Source organism: Rhincodon typus, chromosome 38, assembly GCF_021869965.1.
Source record: "Rhincodon typus isolate 14 chromosome 38, sRhiTyp1.1, whole genome shotgun sequence".
In the NCBI taxonomy this organism is placed as follows: domain Eukaryota; kingdom Metazoa; phylum Chordata; class Chondrichthyes; order Orectolobiformes; family Rhincodontidae; genus Rhincodon; species Rhincodon typus.
Genome location: NC_063369.1, coordinates 1656140 through 1678442, shown reverse-complemented (window position 1 = coordinate 1678442; position 22303 = coordinate 1656140). Strand labels below are relative to the sequence as shown.

Here is a 22303-nt window from a genome sequence, read left to right as displayed (position 1 = left end):
ACTTCAGTTGGCTCCACGATGTTACACTTGCTCAAGTGCTGCCTTGATGTCAAGGACAGACACTTTCACCATATCACTTGAGCATGTTTTTTGTCCATGTTTGGACCAAAACTGCATTGGGTTAAGGAGCCAAGTGGCGAGTGAGCAGTTTCTTGTGTGCAAGTGCCCTTTGATAATGGTGGGAAATGACTCCTCCTATCACTTCATGAAGAGGTTGATGGGGCAGTAATTGGCTAGTTTGGATTTGTCCTGCTTTTTGCAGACAGGAAGTGTCTGGGCAATTTGCACATTGTCAAGTAGGTATTAGTGATGAGTTGTTTATCCTTTTATTGTGTCAGTTCTGAGACCATATCATCATAAACATTGATCTTGGCTGCACATACAAAGATTATCTATGTTTGCTGCTATTTATTTTGCTCTATACAATAAATGATTGTGATAAATAACAATCCTCCAGCTATGATTGCAACAGAGATGAGGCCAGTGGTCTTTGCTGCAAGCCTTCTGGTTGTTGTTTGATCTGAATGAAAGAAAAGCAAAGAATGATTAAATTAATATCAGAAGCTTTCATTACACAATAACATGTACAAGTACTGTTTTAAGTTTCCACTCTTAAGGTTCTTTCACTTAAAAGTTGTTTATCCTTTATATCGTCTCTCCTAATTAAAAGTGCCATTCCCATTTAAACATCTCTTACTTTCTGTTCACATCTCGTATCATTGGGTCTTACAGCATTATGATTCTTATGTCGGTTTTTAAGTCATGTCATCACATTGTCAGTGAGGCCACACCACTTGTGATGCTACAGATAGCAGCAATGGTCTGTGCTCTGCAGTTGAAGATCAACGTTCTTTTTAAATAGTTCTCTGCTCTGTTACCGAAGTAAACTTTGTTTTAAATCTTTTTTTAAAAATTTCTCTGCTGTTTGTACCTGCATGAGTAGAGGACCTGCTGTGGACTTAGTTTTTAAAATAATCTCAGCTAAGGCTATACTGTACAGTGCTTTACAAAAGCTGAGGAACTTACATTGTAACTGTACTGTACTATAAATTTCTTTAACAACTTCTCTGCAAGCAAGAAGCCTGCATCCTTCATTGTCGCTTTCCTTGTTTCACAAATTATTTCAGCAAGAAATACACTTACTTCCTTTTTTTTAGATTTAGATTTAGACTTTATTTTCATGTATACTCATGTACAAAAGTACAGGAGTACAATGAAAAGTTTTCTGTGTTGCCCCACATGGGTACAAAAGCACAAGAACAAAGTAGAAGGAAGTAAGGAACAAAGTTAAAAGTTAAACATTACAGTTGCTGTTAGTATATCGTTTAAAAAAGATAAAAGTTAAACATTATAGTTTCTTAGTATTGATTCAAAAAATAAAGAAATAAAGCTAAAAGTTCAACCATTGCAATCTTTCTTAAGTAGTCCTATGCTGGGAAAACACTTCCTACAATGGATTGATCTCCTCTGCTTTGGCATGCTTTTCCCACACTGGCTCGATCTCCCTTGCTCTTGTTGCTGCAGATATCAGGGGAACCTCCATTGCCCGTGTTGGTCTTGCTTCTGGGATCTCAGACCACCAAAGCCCCGGTCCAGGCCTTCAGCTGCTGCCACACATTAGACCATCAAAGCCCTGATCCTGGCCTTAGCCTCACCTTTGGTTCACATGCTGGGTATCTGGAACTCACCAAGATTCCTGGGTCAGGCTCCTGCAGTGGGCATCGACTCGACTGCCAAATTCAGTGACCCCGATACTACTACTACTGCTGCCTCTCTCCAGAAGGTAAGATAGTAGAAAAAAGGTAAGATAGTAGAAAAACACTAAAACTAAAAAGAAGAAAGAAAAAACAAGAAGAGAAGAAAAAAGGAAAGGAAGAAGAAAAGTGGATGATCCTACTCTGCTGCCATCTTACAGAAATGCTTTCTTGTGCAAACACTATTATCAAGAACCTAACTCTGATTTTAACATTGATTCCTTTCTGAAACTGCTTCATTTAAGGTTATTTCACTTAAAGTCACAATTTTCTGGAACACAGCCGGTAAGTGAGGAGACCCTGCACTTGGAAATTGTGTCTGTAAATTATGGATGAGATGAAGTCTCCATTGTCTTTTGTCTATCCGTTTTACATAATAGGAAGGAATCTGAGCCACTTGTATCCAATGTACCAGTTACAGAGCAGTATTATTAGAGGCAGGGAGCAGTTTATCCATTTGTCCCATTTCCAGAAAGGGTGGAGGAGAACAGGAGCCCAAAGTAGTAATAACAATAATATTAATATTAAATATTAAATTCTGACCTTTGACCCTGATGTCCACATCCTTCTTATCACTTCCATATTGATTGGTAGCTCTACATTTATAAATTCCTTGATGTTCTGAGGTTACGTATGGAATATGCAGAAATCCAGGACCAATCTCAATGTCGCTGCCATTACTGGGGTTTACCCACTCTAATGTAGGTGAGGGTCTTCCATTGGACGTACAGCTTAATGTAATTTCATCACCTTTAGTGACTTCTACTGGAAAGCCTGACATTGTTTTGTCATTTACTGATACGGTCGTGATTGTGTCTCGTGGTTTATCTGGAAAAGAGAAGAAAAAGATGAAAATAGGCAGGCATACCCACAGGATCACTGATACAGCTCCCCAACACTGCTTCAATTAGCAGGATGTCCAAACTCAGCCACATATTGTGCTCTTATCTATCTTCCAACAGTCATTTCAGAACAGGTGAATCTCTGCAGTTGCAGCCTTCAGCTTACTCACAGTCATATGTTGTTTTGATGTACGGTCACAGTGAAATGCAGTCATTGTGTAAATATTAATTCAGCATCACAAACACTGGATTTGACAGTCTAAGGATATCACACAGTGTTCACTGTTCTCACTGTAATGGAAGATTCAAACGTACAATTTCCTGTAATCTGATACTCACACAAAATGGTTACATTTAGAGATAAGGTCTTTAATCCATGCTCATTTTTGACCATGCACACGTACAGTCCAACATGCTGTATTTGAACAGACGGGATGGAGAGTAACTCTCTGCTTTCTATTTTTCCATCTTTGATCCAGACCCTCTGGGGAACTGGGTTTCCTTGCCCATGACATGTTAAATTCTGTGATTCCCCCTCAATCCAATTTTATTGAGCTTTAAAGATCTCTGCTTTTAATGGTGCATCTGTAAAATTCATTCGAAGTAAAAATTAAGTCATGATACTGAACGACTGCAAATTCGAATATTTTTCAAATTCTTCTGCTATTTCTTTCGAGTGCTCTGCAGATGTCATTGTTCAGAATAAAACTTGCTTCTGTTTTGAAACCCATTGTCAGTGTCAAACAGCAGGAGGAGAAATAAAACACAGGATAAAAGGCAGAATAACTTTCCCTGAAATCTGTGAAAATGCAACATTCTGAATGCGCCTTTTGAGAAATTTCCAAATTATTTTGACTTTCTGTTGGGGTCCTGAGTAACTGAGGAAAAGAATTACAAATACATTTCAGAGATGAGGGTTACCCTAACACAGTAATTATAATAGGGGTACTTAAGTATCAGGATATTGACTGGGATAGGGGTAATACAAAGAGCTGCCATGGGAAAGCATTCCTAGACTGTGTTCAGGAGAATTTTCTCCAGCAATAAGTGTCCAGACCACTGAGAAAGGAGGCACTGCTCAACCTGTTCTTGGGAATGGGCCAAAAGGTGCAAGTGTCAGTGGGAGAACATTGAGGGCACAGTGATCATTGTATCATCAGGACAATGGCAGAAAATGACATTGGCCACTGCAGAGTAAGAATATTCAACTGGAGGAGAGTGGACTTCAACAGGGCAAGAAAAGAACAGGGCCGAATGAACGAGAACCAAAGGTTCATGAGAAAATCAATAGCTGAACAATGAACTGCCTTCAAAGACGAAATGGTTTGGGCACAGTCAAGGTAAATTCCCACAAACGGGCAAAGGGAGGCAAACAAATGCAAAGCTCCCTTGATGTCAAACGAGATGGAAATTCAGTAAGAAAGTGTGTTTATGATACATGTCAGGTCGTAATTACAGTTGAGAATCAAATACAATACAGAAGGCTCAGAAGTGATGTGAAAAAGCAAAATGAGAAACAGTGATTGTGTGGACTGGCATTTAACATTAAAAAAAAATCTGAATGTCTCCCACAAGCACATCTGCAACAAGAGGGTGGTGAAAGGAGGATTAGGGACCATAAAAGAGATTAACATTTAGGGGCAAGTGGCATAGCTGAGATATGAAACTAATTTTCCATATCTGTCTTTACCAAAGAGGTAGATGCTGCCCAGGCCATGGTGACAGGGGAGGAACCTCAGTCACTGAGAATGGATTATATTTGACATAGTGGAATGTTTGGATAAGCTCTCAGTACGTAGAGTTGAAAAGGCTTGGGACTAGACCAAATACTTCTAAGGACATTAAAGGAAGTGAGAATGGAAATTACAGAGGCAATCGCAATAATCCTTCAATCTTGCCTGGAGTTGAGGTCAGTGCAGGAGGAATTTAGAATTGGAAATCTTCTCCAAAAAGGTTGTAAAGATTGAACCAGCAATAGCAGACCAATCAGTTAAACTTCAAAAATTGGAACACTCTGAGAAACAATTACTCACAAGAGAGTCTAAATGGATGTTTTTAGGGGTAACAATGTGTAGAGCTGGATGAACACAGCAGGCCAAGCAGCAGCAGAGGAGCAGGAAGGCTGATGTTTCGGGCCTAGACCCTTCTTCAGAAAATCTTTTTAGGGGGTCACTTTAGCTCAGTTGGCTGCATGGTTGGTTTGCGAAGCAGTGTGATACTAACAGTGTGGGTTCAATTCCCATCACCAACTGAGGTTACTGTGAAGGAGTCTCCTTCTCAGCCTTTCCCCTCACCTGAGATGTGATGACCCTCAAGGTAAATCACCACTAGCCATCTATCTCTAAGGACAGAGCGGCTCTATGGTCCTATAAGACGATGTTGACACAGTAATGACGACAAAAATATTAAGGGAAAGTCATGTCGAACTAACTTGGAGTTGTTTAAAGATTCTAACAGAAACAGTTGATGAGGATAAGGCTGCTGATGTGTTGTACAGGCTTCCAAAAGGTGTTTGATACTGTCCCACACAACAAGATGTTTGAGCAAAGTGATAGGTTATGGTATAAGAGCAAATGTACAAATGTGGATACAAAATACTCAGTGATAGGAAACAGAGAGTAACAGTCAATGAATACTTTTCAGGCTGGAAGGCTTGTGGTAGAGTTCCTCAAGGGGTCATATAAACATCTCTAATTTTGTGGTTGTTAATGTCCTAGATTTTGTTGTGCAGGAGGCAATTCCAAAATTAGCTAATGACACAAAATGTGGAAGCATTGTAAACTGAGAGGAGGACATTGTTATGGTCATTTACAAGGGGTGGAGTGGGCAAGTAGGTGACAGAGGCAGTGGCGCAGTGTTATACAGTCAGCAGGGATTGTCTTGGGAGGCTTCAACAGTGACCCTGGACCCCACAAAGTGACATGACATGAGGTCAGACATGGACAAGGAAACCTCCTGCTGTTTACCATGAACCATTCCCCCCTCCCCTGCAGTTCTGAATTTGTACTTCTCCATGTTGAACATAATTTAGAGGAAGCAATGAGGGTGACCGATACAGAATTTACTGTGGTTAGGAGACTTCAATGTCCATTGATAAGAGTGAGTTAGCAGCACCAACACCGACTGAGCTGGTCGAGTACTAAAGGACATAGCTGCTAGACTGGGTCCGCGGCAAGTCAAGAGAGAACCAACAAGAGGGACAAGCAAACTTGACCTCATCCCCACCAATTTGCCAGCTGCACATGTATTCAGCCAGGGCAGTATTAGTAGAAGTGACCACCACACAGTTCTAAGAGGTAAAATTGTGTTTCACATTGAGGATTGTGTTATATTGATCCATCACTTTGCTAAGTGGGTTAGACTTTGAACAGATCTAGTAACTCAAGACTGAACTTTCAGGAGGTGCTGAGAGCCATCAGCTACAGCTGAGCTGTACTTAGCCACAAGAATGTTATAAAATTACTCTTGTCTTGGACCCTCTCCCCAATGGATCAAGAACTTGTGCTGCTAAGCTTGGGTGGTAACCAGAGTGCTATAGTTTCCCCACGTTAAAAGAGCTCTCGCACAGGCACCTTCCACACCCTCAGGATAAAGTTCTGGCTGGTGAGCCTTACTTCAGTGGTAGGGAAATTATTGGAGAGGATTCTTGGAGACAGGATTTACTCCCACTTGGAAATAAGTGGGCATATTAGCGAGAGGCAACATGGTTTTTGTGACGGGGAGGTTGTGTCTCACTAACTTGGTTGAATTTTTTGAGGAAGTGATGAAGATGATCGATGAGGGTAGGGCAGTGGATGTTGTCTGCATGGATTTCAATCAGGCCTTTGACGAGGTCCCCCATGGCAGGCTGATACAGAAGGTAAAGTCACACGGGTTCAGGGGTGAGCTTGCAAGATGGATAAAAAAAAACTGGCTCAGTCATAGAAGACAGAGGGTAACAGTGGAAGGGTGTGTTTCTAAATGGAAGGCTGTGACTAGTGGCATTCCTCAGGGATCAGTGTTGGGACCTTTGCCATTTATAATATATATAAATGATTTGGTGAAAAATGTATCTGGTCTAATTAGTAATTTTGCCGATGACATAAAGGTTGGTGGAATTGAGGATAGTGATGGGGACCGTCAAAGGATACAGCTGGATATAGATCGGTTGGTGACTTGGGCAGTGAGATGGCAGATGGAGTTTAATCTGGAAAAATGTGAGGTAATGCATTTTGAAAGGTCTAATCCAGATGGAAAATACACAGTAAATGGCAGAACCCTTAAGAGTACTGATCGGCAGAGAGATCTGGGTATACAGATACACAGGTCACTGAAAGTGGCAATGCAGGTGGAAAAGGTAATGAACAAGGCATATGGCATGCTTGCCTTCATCGGCCGGGGCATTGAGTTTAAAAATTGGCAGATAATGTTGCAGCTTTATAGAACCTTAGTTAGGCTGCATTTGGAATATTGTGTTCAATTCTGGTCGCCACACCACCAGAAGGATGTGGTGGCTTTGGAGAGAGTACAGAAAAGATTTACCAGGATGTTGCCTGGTATGGAGGGCATTAGCTATGAGGAGAGGTTGGAGAAACTTGGGTTGTTCTCACTGGAACGATGGAGGTTGAGGGGCGACCTGATAAAGGTCTACAAGATTATGAAGGGCGTAGACAGAGTGGACAGTTGGAAGCATTTTCCCAGGGTGGAAGAGTCAGTTACCAGGGACTGTGGGTTTAAGGTGCGAGGAGCAAGGTTTAAGGTGATGTACGAGGCAAGTTTTTTTTTTAAATAAAGAAGATGGTGGGTGCCTGGAACTCGCTGTCAGGGGAGGTAGTGGAAGCAGATAGTATGGTTACTTTTAAAGGGCATTTTGACAAATACATGAATAGGATGGGAATAGAGGGATACGGTCCCCGGAAGGCGAGGGGGTTATAGTTGTGATGGGCAGCATGTCGGTGGAGGCTTGGAGGGCCAAAGGGCCTGTTTCTGTACTGTAATTTTCTTTGTTCTTTGTTCTTTGTTCTTGACCTGCAGTTTCAAGTTCTGGACCTGGAATGTCAGGACCGTTATGGACAGTCCCATCAGTGACATACCAGAATGTCTCACTGCTATTATTGCTCAGGAAGTCGGGTGCTTTGATATTGACATCGCTGCTCTGAGTGAAACCCAGCGGGTAGGGGAAGGGACAGCTCAGAGAACAAGGTGGTGGCTCCAACTTCTTCTGGAAAGGCAAGGCTGAAGAAGAGTGCCACATCCATGGAGTTAGCTCTGCCATCAAAAACAAACCGGTGGACCAACTGAAAGACTCCCCGAGTGGAATAAGTGAGCATGACACTCTGATTCACCCTTGCTCGGAACCAGTATGTCACAGTATTCAGCGCATTTGCACCAACACTCGAAGCAGCAGCTGAGGACAAGGAGTAATTCTCCGCCAGCCTTGACCAATCTCTCTCATGGGTCCCAACAGCGTCCTCGGTGACTTCAATGCCAGATTTGGCAAAAGTACAGACCTTAGGGGAAGCAAAACTCCAACATCACTCTTCTCCTGACCCAGTGCCATGAGTACGACCTTCTCATCATCAACACACTGTTCCAGCAAAGGGACAAATACAAGACAATGTGGCAGCAGCTGTGTTCCAAACACTGGCACCTCCCTGATTACATCATCGTCAGAGCGAGGGATTGGAAACACGTCAAAATCACACGCGCCATGACCACAGCTGATCAATGATGGATGGACCATTGTCTGATCCGAGTCAGGATCGTCATAAATATAGCCCGCTGCAGCGGAGTCAACAGAAGCAGTGTTGCAACAAGTTCAACATTGAGGCACTTAAAGACCCAGAAAGAAACAGCCTCATACAACCAACTTGTCTCCACAAACCTAGCCACCTTTGGCAACACCAAGTCACAGGATTCCCAACAGTCTCTGCTCTGCCCTTAAGACCGCCATCATCATTGCCTGCAAAATCTCGGTCAGCCACTCAACCAGGAAACACCAAGACTGCTTCGATGAGAATGATCAGGAGATTAAGGAACGATCAAGTTGGAAGTGCATGGCCTTTCTGAGTGTAAAACAACCGCACTCGGAAGAGAAAAGGCAGGCTTACATGTGACTGAAGGCTGAGACACCACACCTAACCCACGATATAAAGAACAGGTGGTGGGTGGAGAAAGCACTGGAGGCCCAATAAATGGCCAACAGCCGTGACATGCAGGGTTTCATCTGTGCTGTCAAGACCACATCAAGGCCCCACCCCACTGCTGGCCAAGGATGGAGTGACTCTTATCAAAGATAGAGAAGCCCATCAAAAAACACTGTGGGGGGGTACACTTCACTGACTTCCTCAACCAGGGCTCTGTCGTCAATCTGAGTGTCTTTGACTGCATCCCACAGCATGCTACACACCATGATTTCAGCAATACCCCAGCCGTGCACACAGTAGAGAGAGGTGCCCGCCAGCTTAAGAACAACAGGACTGCTGGAGCAGACGGTAACCCCCCGCTGAGGCATTGAAGTGCAGGGGTAAAGAGTTCTTACTGCAGCTACATGCCCTTGTCTGCCTTATCTGGAAGGAGGAGAACATCCCAGGAGAGCTCTGAGATGCCACAGTCGTGAGCATTTTCAAAAAAGGGCACAAGTCTGACTGTGGTAACTACAGGGCACTCTCCCTGCTGTTGATGCCAAGGTCCTCCTGAACTGTCTCCTCCCTGTGGCTGAGAAACTCCTCCCGGGAGACTCAGTGTGTGGCTTTCGGCCATGGAGGGGCACAGTGTGCATGATTCTCACTGTGTAACAGCTACAGGAGAAATGCAGAGAATAGAACCTACCCGTGTAGGTGCTGCCTTTCACCTTACAAAGGCCTTTCACACCATCAATCGGGAAGCATTATGAATGTCCTTCTCCACTTTGGTTGTACCATGAAGTTAGTCACCGTCCCTTTCCCGCTCTGCGATGACATGGAAATCATTCGCCCAAGACTGTCCAAAGTGGAAGAGGAGCAATTGGGAAGGCATTGAACACCTCGAGACTTGTGTTGTTAAAAAATGGAAGCTGGGTGTAAACAGTGAAAAGAGAGTGTGCAGTCACACCAATGCCTGACCCACCCCTTCCTCTGGCCACCACCTCCCAGAGAGCGGAAGAATGTTATCCTCATCATCTAAGGACCACCAATGATGATGATGATGGGTAGCATGTTGTGGGATGTGTTCGAGGGCACTCGCCTCCATGGTTACACTTCAGAAAGGAGGTGATGGTCTGGAAGATGATGTAGAAGAGAGTCATGATAATGGGACAAGGGATGAGGGACTTCCCTTATGTGGAAGCAATGTAAAGGTTTGGATTGTGCCATTCAAACAGTGAGGGCCAAGAGGGGTTCTCTCAGACATCTCCAAGGTGATGAACCAATTGTGGACAAATAAGGAGGAGTTTTCAGTGGCAAAAGGATTGATAATTATCAGACACAGATTTCAGGTGATTAGAAAAGGAACAAAGTGAGATGTGATTGCTTTTTCAAAGAAAGCATTTGATTGTTTTCTCGAATGAACTGCCTGTAATGATGGTGGAAGCAGATGCACTAGTGACTGTCATCAGGGAGAGAGACAAATATTTGAAGGAGAAACACTACAGTGTACACGCTCACAAAGTTACAGTTTGTGGCACACTGCACTGGGGTAATAATGGACAGCGCCCTCACCTCGGGATCTCTGTCCCTTTGGCCTCAGTGAGAAAAGGAGCTGCTGCAGGGCAGTCTCTGTGTGAGGAGACCAAATCAATTTGGTTAGGACTAAGACAAGAGTTGGTATGAGAATTTCACTGGTGTCCATTTGGAAAAAAAATCCCAATGACCTTTCGTGAGGTAAATAATGCTACTTACACAGGACATGGAGGGTTCCAATCTGTTGTTTAATAACAGGGCTGGTCATTGACTGATCTTGAAGTTTCAGTTCAGCCTCACAGATATACTGCTGTCCATTCAGCTTTGCTTGAGCCTGTACTGTATGAGAGATAGTGAGCCCAGTACTGCTTGATCCATTCTTTAATATGTCATTTTCTTTCTTCAGTCTGAGTTCAAGATCCCTTGAGACATTTAACACACGGCACGTAATGTTAACCAGATTTCCTTCATGGCTGGTTGGTATTTGGATTTCAGGGGAAGAGAAAACTAAAAACAACAGAAAGATACTGTTAGAAACATTCCTTTATCATATTATATTGACTGGTTCCCTTTTATCTATTCTGCTTGTTAAATCCTCAAAAGAACTGTAATAAATTAGTCTGCCATGATTCCCCTTCATGGGCCATGCAGAAGCTGCTTGATTATACTGTGTCTTTCTAAATGCTCTGCTATTACGTCGTTCAGATTAGACCCCTTTAAACATTTTCCCCATTCACGGATGTTAGAACTGGCCTGTGGTTATCTATTTTTACCTTCCACCTTGGTTAAGTAAATGTGTTACAATGGAAGCTTTTCAATCCTCTGGCCTTTTCCAGAATGTAGCGTTCTTGGAAAATTGCTACCAGTAGATTCACTATCTCTGCAGCTACATCGTTTATAATCCCAGAATGCATTCCATCAGACCCATTATTTTCTCCAGTACTTTTCCTCGAGTGTTAATTATTGTGTTTATTTCCTGACTTGCCACCCCTTTAACCCTGTTGATTATGTAGCACTTTTATATAATGAGGCAAAGAGAGGCAGCGCTCAGTGGTTATTGTTTACTGTCCATTTTACTGCTGCTTCAAGGACAGGTACAAAGACCCGCAGCATCATTCCGTGTTCCCTCGGGATCCTGGTCAGCATTCTTTCCTGACCCAAAACCACCAAGACTGTTTCTCTTAGTCCTGCTGTTTGTATATGCTGTACATAAAAAGCAGGGCAAATCCAACCCAGTCAATTCCTGCCGCATCAGTTTCCTCTCGATCATTAGTAAAGTGATAGAAGGTGTCACTGACAGCACTATCGAGCAGGACTTGCTCAGCAATAACCTGCTCAGTGATGCCCAGTTTGGGTTTTGTCAGGGCCACTCAGCTCCTGACCTCATTACAGCCTTGGTTCAAACATGGACAAAAGAGCTGAATTCCAGAGATGAGGCTAGCGTGACAACCCTTGACAGCAAGTTTGCTTTTGACTGAGTGTGCTATCAAAGATGTGGTTGTTGGAGGATAGACATTTCTACTCCAGGAATTCCCCAGGGTAGTGTCCTAGGCCCAACCAAGTTCAGCTGCTTCATCAATGACTTTCCTTCCACCATAAGGTGAGAAATGAGGATGTACTGAGGATTACTCGATGTCATCACCATTGGCAACACCTCAGGACTTGAAACAATCCATGATCAAATGCAACAATATCCAGACTTGGACTGACCAGTGACACATTTGTACAACACAAATGCCAGGGAATGATCATCTCCAAGAAGCAACAATCCAACCACTGCCGCTTGACATTTAATGGCATCATTATCACTGCATCCCCCACTAACAACATCCCAGGGGTTACCATTGACCAGAAACTAACCTGAACTCACCATACAAATACTGTGGCCACAGGAGCAGTCAGAGACTTGGAAAACTGCGATGAGTAACTCACCTCCTGACTCCCCAAAGTGTGTCCGCCATCTACAAGGCACTAACCAGGAGTGTGATGGAATACTCATCACTTGCCTGGATGAGTGCAGCTCGGGTAACACCCAAGAAGCTTGACACCATACATTGATGAGGCTAGTGCAGTTTCTGTGTTTACACGAACTTTAGTAAGGCCTTTCAAAAGGTCCCACATAGAAGGCTTCTCCAAAAAGTAACAGCCAAAGTGATCTAAGGAAGTTGACAAACAGGATCCAACATTGGTTTGCAAATAGGACACAAACGATGATAGTAGAGGGATGGTTTTGTGATTGGAAGCCTGTGACCATATCAATCAGTGCTGGGATTCTTGCTGTTCATTATGTACATAAACAACTTGGATGTGCATACAGAAGGTATAATTTTAAGTTTGCTGATGATATGAAAATTGGTGGTGTTATTGATAGTGAGGAGGATGGTCTCAGGATACAATCTGATATTGATTAACTGGTAAATTAGGCAGAGAAATGGTGCATGGAAATTAATCTTGATGAGTGTCCAACATGGGAAAGACATACACAATGAATGGTAGGCCCTGAGGGAATTCTGAAGAACAGAGGGACCTTGGTTACAAATCCATAGATTCCTGAAGTTATCCGCGCAGGTAGACAGGGTGGTAAAGAAGGCATACAGGATACATGCCTACATTTGATGTGGAATGTAGGAGCAAGGAAGTCTTGTTCCATCTTCATGAAACATTGATTAGGCCTCAGATAGAATACTGTCTGCAGTTCTGGTTGCGACACTATCAGAAAGATGTGATTGCACTGGAGGGGATGCAGAGGAGATTCACCAGGATGTTGTCTGGGAAGGAAAGGCTCAGTTATGAGGAGAGACTGGATAGGCTGGGTTTATTTTCCCCACAGCAGAGGAAGCTGAGGGAGGTCGTGATTGAGGGAGACAAAATTACGAGAGGCAGAAGGGCCTGTTTCTATGCTGTATGACTCCATGAACATCCAGAGCAAAGCAGCCTACTTGATTGGCAGAAGGTTAATTCTGATGAAGGCTCACTGGACCTGAAATGTTGACTCTCTTTCTCTCCACAGATGCGGCTGAATTTCTCCAGCAATTTCTGGCTTTGCTTGTGATAGCTGCCCAATTCATTGGCACTACATCCACAAACATTCATTCCCTCCACCACTGCTCTGTATCAGCAGTGTGTACTGTCTCTAGGATGCACTGCAGAAATTCACCCAAGATCCTTAGACAGCACCTTCCAAATCCATGATCACGTTTTTTTTTTCCGCTATTCATTTCGTAGGATGTGGGCGTCGCTGGCTGGCCAGCATTTCTTGCCCATCCCTAGTTGCTCTTGAGAAGGTGGTGGTGAGCTGCCTTCTTGAACCGCTGCATTCCTCCTGCTGTGGGTTGTCCACAATAGTATTAGGGAGGGAATTCCAGGCTTTTGACCCAGCGACAGTGAAGGAACGGCGATATATTTCCAAGTCAGGATGGTGAGTGACTTGGAAGGGAACTTGGAGGTGGTGGTGTTCCCACATATCTGCTGCCCTTGATCTTCCAGATGGAAGTGGTCGTGGGTTTGGAAGGTGCTGTCTGAGGATCTTTGGTGAATTTCTGCAGTGTATCTTGTAGATAGTACACACTGCTGCTACTGAGTGTCGGTGGTGGAGGGAGTGAATGTTTGTAAATGCAGTGCCAATCAAGCCAGCTGCTTTGTCCTGGATGGTGTTAAGCTTCTTGAGTGTTGTTGAAGCTGCACTCATCCAGGCAAGTGGGGAGTATTCCATCACACTCCTGACTTGTGCTTTGTAGATGGTGGACAGGCTTTGAGGTGTCGGGAGGTTAGTTACTCGCCGCAGTATTCCCAGCTTCTGGCCTGCTCTTGTAGCCACTGTGTTAATGTGGTGAGTCCAGTTGAGTTTCTGGTGAATGGTAACCCCAGGATGTTGATAGTGGGGGATTCAGTGATGGTAACGCCATTGAATGTCAAGGGGCGGTGGTTAGATTGTCTCTTATTGGTGATGGTCTTAGCCTGGCATTTGTGTGGCGTGAATGTCACTTGCCACTTGTCAGCCCAAGCCTGGGTATTGTCCACATCTTGTTGCATGTGAACATGCACTGCTTCATTATCTGAGGAGTCACAAATGGTGCTGAACATTGTGCAATCATTGGTGAACATCCCCACCTCTGACCTTATGATGGAGGGAAGGTCATTGATGGAGCAGCTGAAGATGGTTGGGCCGAGGACACTACCTTGAGGAACTCTGCAGAGATGTCCTGGAGCTGAGATGATTGACCTCCCACAACCACGACCATCTTCCTATGTGTCAGGTATGACTGCAACCACCGCAGCCTTTGCCCCCTGATACCCATTGATTCCAGTTTTGCCAGGACTCCTTGATGCCACACTCGGTCGAATGCAGCCTTGATATCAAGGGCTGTTACTCTCACCTCACCTCTGGAATTTAGCTCTTTGTCTATGTTTGAACGAAGGCTGTAATGAGGTCAGGAGCTGAGTGGCCCTGGTGGAATCCAAACTGGGCATCGCTGAGCAGGTTATTGCTGAGCAGGTGCTGCTTGATAGCGCTGTTGATGACACCTTCCATCACTTTACAATGATTGAGAGGAGATTGATGGGGCGGTAATTGGCCGGGTTGGATTTGTCCTGCTTTTTATGTACAGGACATACTTGGGCCATTTTCCACATTGTCGGGTAGATCACTTCCATTTAGAAGGACAACGGCAGCTCATACATGGGAACGGTACCATATGCATGCCTGCCTCCAAGCTATTCACCATGCTGACTTTGAAAGATATTACCATTCCTTCACTGTCACTAGGTTACAATCCAGGAACACTGTCCCCCACGCTCCCCCCATTGCATTGTGGGTCACCCTACAGCTCACCACCACTTTCTCAAGGGCAACTAGAGATACACAATAAATGTTGCCCAGCTAGTGACACCTAGTGCATAAAAGAAAACAATCCTGCAATCTCATTTATTTAACCTTTTCTCAGGATTTTGGTAACACTGGAAGATCCGCATTTAACATCTGTCCTTGGTGAGTTTACTGTAAGTGGTTCACTCCAGAGGATATGTGCTAAGGAAACAGTGGAACTGCTCCTTGGAGATAATTCTCTAGCTGTGAAACACTTTGAGAATTCCTGAGAATGAGAAAGGGACTACAGGAATGTACAATTCTTCTTTCATTTGGTCTTGTGGTAACTTGTGTTTGCAACTTTTGAAATGACATTCGTCATTATTGAAGAATAGACAGTGGTCAATGTATTTACTGGTAGCTGCTTCTCAGGAGGTATCATTCTGGATGAACGTTCCATTTTGTCAGCACCCAGTTTAACATTCCATGTTGCATGCAACTGTCACACCCACTGTCTAAGGGTAGGCAGCAATATTTCCTCTGATGTCTGTTGCTATGTGTGGCCTATATGTTTCAATGATTGCTCCTTTAAAATTCTTGCAAAAACACAAATCTTGAAGAGAATGTTGTTTGTGCTGGCCTGTTTCTTCCCATACGATATATTCCAGATTGGTGTGTGTTTTTGCATTTTGCAGTGTTTAGGGAACATTGCCAGTTTCAACCTTTAAACATTCTCTTGTGATCCTGGAATACTAAGTGTGAGTAACACTCCCCTATGAGCAGCGAATACAGTGTCACTCACATGGTCTCAAGATCTTGGAATACCTCGGATCAGTAAGACTTTCTCCGAATGGTTTTCATTGACAGAGGATCATTTCACCCCACAAGCAAATGTTTATGTTTTACTCAAACCAAGTGTCTGAGTGTACAAACGTTTCAACAAGCTTCCCAATTTGTCATTCAACAAAAAGGATTTTATTGTTTAAAGTGATGAAATTCTGACACGTTGTAATGTTGACAGTGATTAACTATTAGAATGTTGCCGGATGGTAAGCACCCCACCCCACCCCACCCCCCACAACCAGAATCCTTACCATACACCTCAATGAAAACACTGTTATTCTTTGAGGGAACCGATGGATACTTCTCAAAATCAGCCATACAGACAACTTCGATCAGACCAGTTTCCTGTGGTGTCCATGCTGCTGTTGTTCGGACAGTGTTAGAATTTGGCCTTGTGGTAACTGAGTTCAGTTCCTCACCATCCTGAAACCATCTTACTCTCACCTTCTCAACTGGATAGACATTTGAGACCTCACATATTAAATTGACCTTTTGCTTCACTTTTTTGGGCCTTTTGTCCAGGATTCTAGGCTGCTCCATGAAAGCTGTAATACAGACAAGAAATTCGGTTCATTTTAATTTTCTGCAGTGTGTTTTAGTTTTTAATGGACAGTGTGGAAAACTGAGCAGTGCAGGTATTGGACAATACATCACACCAGGAATTTATCACATTCACCCATAGTGAGGAAACTGGAGTCATCTGCAGTCATCTCACCGCTTTTATTTTCAAATTAATTCTTGTTACCTTTCAGGCACTTCAAATATTAAGTCTGTTTCTTGCGTGCCAGTCACTCTTAGTGGTCCATGTCAATGCACTCCTGATTTAGCTTCACTGTGTTCTTACTTGCATCTGTCTATAACATCCCAATTGAGGTTAGGATTTCAGTGTTCGTGATCTAGGTATGAATCTGTGAAGTTTTCTTTGCCCTTCCTGTATCATGAGATTTTCTAAACTGTTTATAATCCCATCTCCTGATCACTGAGTGATGTTTAAGGCAGCTGGGTGAAATTCCTTTCAAAATACCTGCCACTGTCAGGAAACTGCTGGCTCCCCTGTGACTACCACAACCACCCGGGGCTCCTGTAAGCAGAAAGAGTGCACGTTAGGGCACTTTAAACAGTGGAATGTCTGCCATGTCAGAAAATCCTCCAACTTGAGCTCTCCGCTTCAAAGATGGAGAATCAAGATTTATGGGAATGGGTAAGGACATGGAGCTACAGTCAAAGATTAGTCATTGAATAGCAGAGTAGGCTCAAGGTGCCGAATGGTGTATTCCCCCACCTGTTCCTTATGTTTCTCTGCCTTGCAATGACTTTATTGACCTTTTTTGAACCAGTTTTTTGCACACCCTGCGGCTGTAGAACACTTATAATTACACCATGAACTGATCATATAGTCATACAGCAAGGAAACAGAACAGGTTTCTTTAACTGAATTACTCCCATTTGCCTGCATTTGGTCCATATCCCTCTAAACCTTTCATGTTCTAATGTCTTTTAAATGTTGTATTTGTACCCTTCTCTACCACTGAAAAAGTTGCATGTTTGCATCATTATCCAGGATGAGCAATTTTTACCCATCACATTTTGTACTGGAGATGAAATAGGAACTAATGAGAAGTTTATCTCTATATTGCTTCCCATTGGTTATTCTCAACAAATTATAGGTATTAAATCTATGGTATTCTCTAAATGAGGAGAGTGTTTCTTGTGCAGTTGGAACTTACAGTAGGTTTGCAGAGTGACACAGGAGTTTGTGATTGACATTGTGGTGTTAGAGCCCAAGTCCACTTCAGCCAAGCAGGTGTACTCCTGTCCATCATCTGACAGACTTGCGGTGAAATTGAAGACATTTCTCAACCTGTTATCTTCATCTGGAAGACCTGGTTCTTCTGTAGAACTTCTCTGAACAATCTCACTCCCTCTCATCCATGTGAGAATGAGTTTGTTGTTTGGATAGACTCTTGGTCCAATGCACTCCAGACTATATCTTCTGTTAACCTCCAGCACTTCAGGGAGCAATGTAATGTTTATCTCTCGATCTGTTAAAGGAGAATCACAGTTAACAGGATTCACAGAAATAGTGTGCTTAAAGTTTCAGGCCTTCACTTGGTGCAGGTCAGGAATCGAATTGGACTAACCAGTGTACAGCTTCCCAACATTTTGTCAACTCCAGCAGGTAGCCTGAACTATGTATGGACCCAGTAGGAATCCCAACCCTCCTCTGCAGCTACCAATTAGACTCATTCATACCCTTGTTAAGGGGAAATAGGAGGCTGTTTGGGATTTTCCATTCAGCCTCCAGTTTCCCAACACAACAGAGACTGATGAACTGCCTGGAAGCAGACCAGGCTACCAGTTCTCAAGGCAGCCTGTGGGCCTTCATGCCTGCCTAAGTGCAGGTCCAGTTGAAGACTGCCATGTGGAAAGGTTCTCCCTGCAATGGTGTTGGATGAGCTGCTTTCTCTTGTTTTTCGTCCTTTTTTTCAAAATTGCTGAAGCTGTAGAAGTGAGGAAGTGGCGGTGTAGTGGTACTGTCACTGAACTGACAATGCTCTGGGGACATGAATTAAATCCCACCATGGCAGCTGGTGCAATTAAATTCAATTGAAATCTTCTCTAATGACGATAATTATGAAGAAACCGTTATTGATTGTCATAAAAACCCGTCTGATTTACTAATCTGGTTAGGAAAAGAAATCTGCTGTCTTTATCTGGTCTGACCTACAGGCGACTCTTCAATTCCATTTGAATGGCCTTGCAAGTTACTCAGCAGGATCAGTTATCATGGTGTTGTAACACAGGAAATGACAAATGCAAACCGAGCCCTCTCAACACCTCAAAATTCTAAATGCTAACAACTATGGACTAGTAAATTTGGGCTCGCTGTCTCACAGACGAGTCAAGTCAAACTCTTGGAATATCTTACAGGTAATGCCGCAAAAGACAGCATCACCATCCCTGGTTATGATTGTCCAACTGGTAAGACACGCAAGCAGGAGTTTCCCTCAGAATCCTCAACACTAACTCTGGACTCCAGGAAGTCTCATAGCATCAGATAAAATGTGGGTAAGGAATCCTTCTACTGATTATCACTGCACCCCTTGTTCAGCTGATGAATCAGTACTGCTCTATTTGAATACAATTGGTCGAAGCACTGAGGGTAGCAAGGGCACACAATGCACTGTGGGTGCCCAAATTTAGAGTCCATTACCAGGAGTATCTCAGTATCACTACTATTGATTGAGCTGGCTGAGTTTTAAAGGCCATAATTGCCAGGTTGGTTCTTCAGTAGGTTGTATGGGAACCGAGAAGATACAAAATCATACTTGACTTTGTCTCCACCAATTTACCTGTCTCAGATGTACTAGTCAATGACAGTATCGGTGGAAGTGACTGACACATAGTCCCTGTGGAGATTCACTCCAATTTTCACACTGTCAGAACTCTGCGAGGTAGTGCACAGGAAATCAGGCCTCACTATACCCAGAATCATCACAAGTTACAGCTATCGTATTGAAGTTAGGTATAAATTTGTAATAAAGCCCACATATTCCTTAAAATCTCCTAATTCCCCATTCTGTTTTAGGATTGAGGGATTCAATCAGATCCTTCACTTACGCTGTTCCTGGCAATATTTACCCTGGCTCTATGATATATCCCAAGTAAGTTACCTTTTGCTTTTGTGAATTCAGTTTTGGCTAGATTTATTACTAAACCAGCTGACTACAATTGCTTAAAACAGGTCCTCTAACTACCTTACATGATCTTCCCATGTATATTACAATATTGTCTAAGAAAACTGCAGGTACTTTAGCTATGACTTGATGCAAAAGTCTTTGGAATGTAACTGGGGCCATTTAAAACCCAGATAAGTAACTTTACTAACTGACTTAACAAGTTTCTATCGGCCACTGAATGTTGTTTTCAGAGGTTCATCCTCTTTAAGCATACAAATACCTTTTATCCTGCTTGAAATTAACTAATGTTCTGTTGACAACATGCTTATCTGCCCATTCTTTTCATAATTTCCTGAGAGGTGTTTAAATGCTGCTGCATAACATTATATCCTCCTGTAAGATCTGTTGAAACATGGACATATAATCCAACAGTGACCATTCATCTTTTGTCTTAAGAACTTTTCCCTGATCAATTTTTAATAGATTATTTTACGGTCATAGATCAGTTCAATTGGATCAAACTCAGACGATTCATTTGACGAATCACTGGTAGAAAATCTCAAGAAATTTAAACTTTGTCCCAATCCTGTGTGTAATTGTGACAATAGATTTCAATTGTTGTTTCAAGAATTTGAAGATATCTCTCAAAAGCTCCCTGTGATTGTTTATAATAGGCAACAGATTTCAGTGGAAGCACAGTACCTCATTTTGCTCTTGGGAACTTTGCACCTTTCTGGATTTAAAATGGAGTTCAACGATTTTAAGTGTTTGAGACCACCTCTTTACCCCAACCTCTGCACAACAGGCCTTGTCATTATACAGGCAGATAACACACACAACCCATTATCAGCTACTAATAGCCCCCATTAGGAGGTATTCGTTCCCCCAGACTGATTTTTAACCACTTTTGTGTCTGTCCAACTGTTTTTCTCTCTCTTTGGTCTCTATCTTCACCTATTGTTTACTACCCCACCCCCCGCCCACTCCATGTCCTGCATAAATGTCAACTTTTTCCTAGCTTTTTCCTATCAGTTCTGAAGAAGGGTCTCTGGACCTACAATGTTTATTTCTAATTTCTCACCACAGATACTGCTAGACCTGCTGAGTTTTCCTAGCAATTTCTGTTTTTATTTTTGATTACCAGCTACCATACTTCTGTTTTTTTTGGTAGACTTCAGCTGTGTTATACCCAATTACCAATCATTATCCTGGAAAATTTTAGACACAATGTTGGAACCTTAGTTAGATTGTATTTCAATTGGTAGTCTATACCAAGTACAATATTGATTTAATGTTTCCACTACTACCTCAATTGTTATTGTCCAATCCATAATTGTAAGGAATTGTAAGTTCTGCTCCTCTCTCCAACTGGGTTTCCATTCTAACCTTTCTTTTTGTTCTCCATTGCTCCTTTTGTTTTCTCTCCTGGTATTTGATAAAGTCTTCGCCAAAACTCGCTTCTACAGCCACAACTCATTCATCAGCGACTGCATCCAGCTCAGACTCACTCAGCATGGGTTCTGACCCATGTTTTCACCCATATTTTCACCCATATTCACAGGTATCTCCATGATGTACAACACTCCTCCAACAGTTGTTCTCACTGCATCCTGAGATCCACACTAAGTGCTATGTCCTGCCATATGCACAGTCTTAAGCTCTCTCCCCATCAGTGCCGCCTCTTGCTGTTTCAGAGCTGTCCTGCACACCAGTTTCACTGCATTTTCTGACTCTTTCAACATCCTAACAAGAATCTTTTTCTCTTCCTTTCAGGCATTAAGGAACACAACCTGGTACAACTCAGAGATACCATGCCCCTCTGGAATGTTGCTCCCCTTCCCTTCCCTCTGACTCCATCCTTTTTCCTGATCCCACTACTTTTATCAGATATTTAATATCACTTCTGACCTACCACTCTCAGATGCTGAACATTCTGCACTGAGCAAATGTCTTAATTTTATCTCTCTGTGCCCTCACCTCAATGAATTTTGAACACACAAGTCTTGAGCTCTTCTTCCATTGCCTCTGCCTCCATGTCCATTTCTTTGAATAGAGTCCTCTCCATGTCCCAGAGAATCTTCACCCGCCTCCAACACTCTCCCTACACTGGACCCTTCCCGTAGCCTTTTACCCGCACATGGTGTGTTCATTGAGAACTGCTGATGTGACGTTGGTCATCTTAATTTCCCTGCCCTGCATTACGCATTTGAACCAAACTCCTTCTGAACTGACTGCACTCAGATCCAATCCTGACTTTCTCATCAAGCCTGAAAAGAAGCATAGTGCAGTTTTGTATGCCATACTGACCTCGACATTGCAGAAGCTTGGTGCCAGCTGTCGGACATCTCCATCTATCGTACCCTAGGCCACGATCCCAACATCCAGTGTCACACCAATGTGTCCACAATTGTGAGTAACCTCATTTTAATCTGGGTATCTCCCCCCAATAGCCTCTAACGCCATACTCTCCCAACACCCTACACAGACACCTCAAATGTTAATGTTGATCTCTCTCACAGCATCTTCTCTGCGGCTGTAATACTGTATTCTACACACTATTTTGCTACCCTGATGTACTTTGTATGGTACGATCTGCCTGTACAGCATGCAAAACAACACTTTTCACTGTATCTTAATACATGTGACAACAATAAATCAAATCAAACCAAATCAAAATGCTGCTTCTTCTTTCTACCTGCCTGAGCAGGCCCATTGTTTCTGTTTGTTCCTGCCCCACAGAACT

The 22303-nt window shown here is 43.1% G+C and overlaps 1 protein-coding gene across 3 annotated transcripts in view; it reads right to left on the bottom strand.

The window, feature by feature from the left end:
* Positions 1 to 388: 388 nt before the first annotated feature.
* LOC109919657 (intercellular adhesion molecule 1-like) overlaps positions 389 to 22303 on the bottom strand; it is a 35114-nt gene continuing 13199 nt past the window's right edge. For 2 of the 3 annotated variants that reach the window (XM_048617896.1, XM_048617897.1), the window contains 5 exons: positions 17608 to 17922; positions 16132 to 16425; positions 10453 to 10740; positions 2298 to 2582; positions 389 to 520 (listed from right to left, as the gene is read on the bottom strand). In XM_048617896.1, coding sequence (XP_048473853.1) covers positions 405 to 520; positions 2298 to 2582; positions 10453 to 10740; positions 16132 to 16425; positions 17608 to 17922 — 1298 coding nt within the window. In that variant the 3' untranslated portion in view covers positions 389 to 404. Of the gene's footprint in view, positions 521 to 2297; positions 2583 to 2935; positions 3182 to 10452; positions 10741 to 16131; positions 16426 to 17607; positions 17923 to 22303 lie in introns of those variants that run through there. The other variant, XR_007265742.1, reaches the window with a different exon arrangement.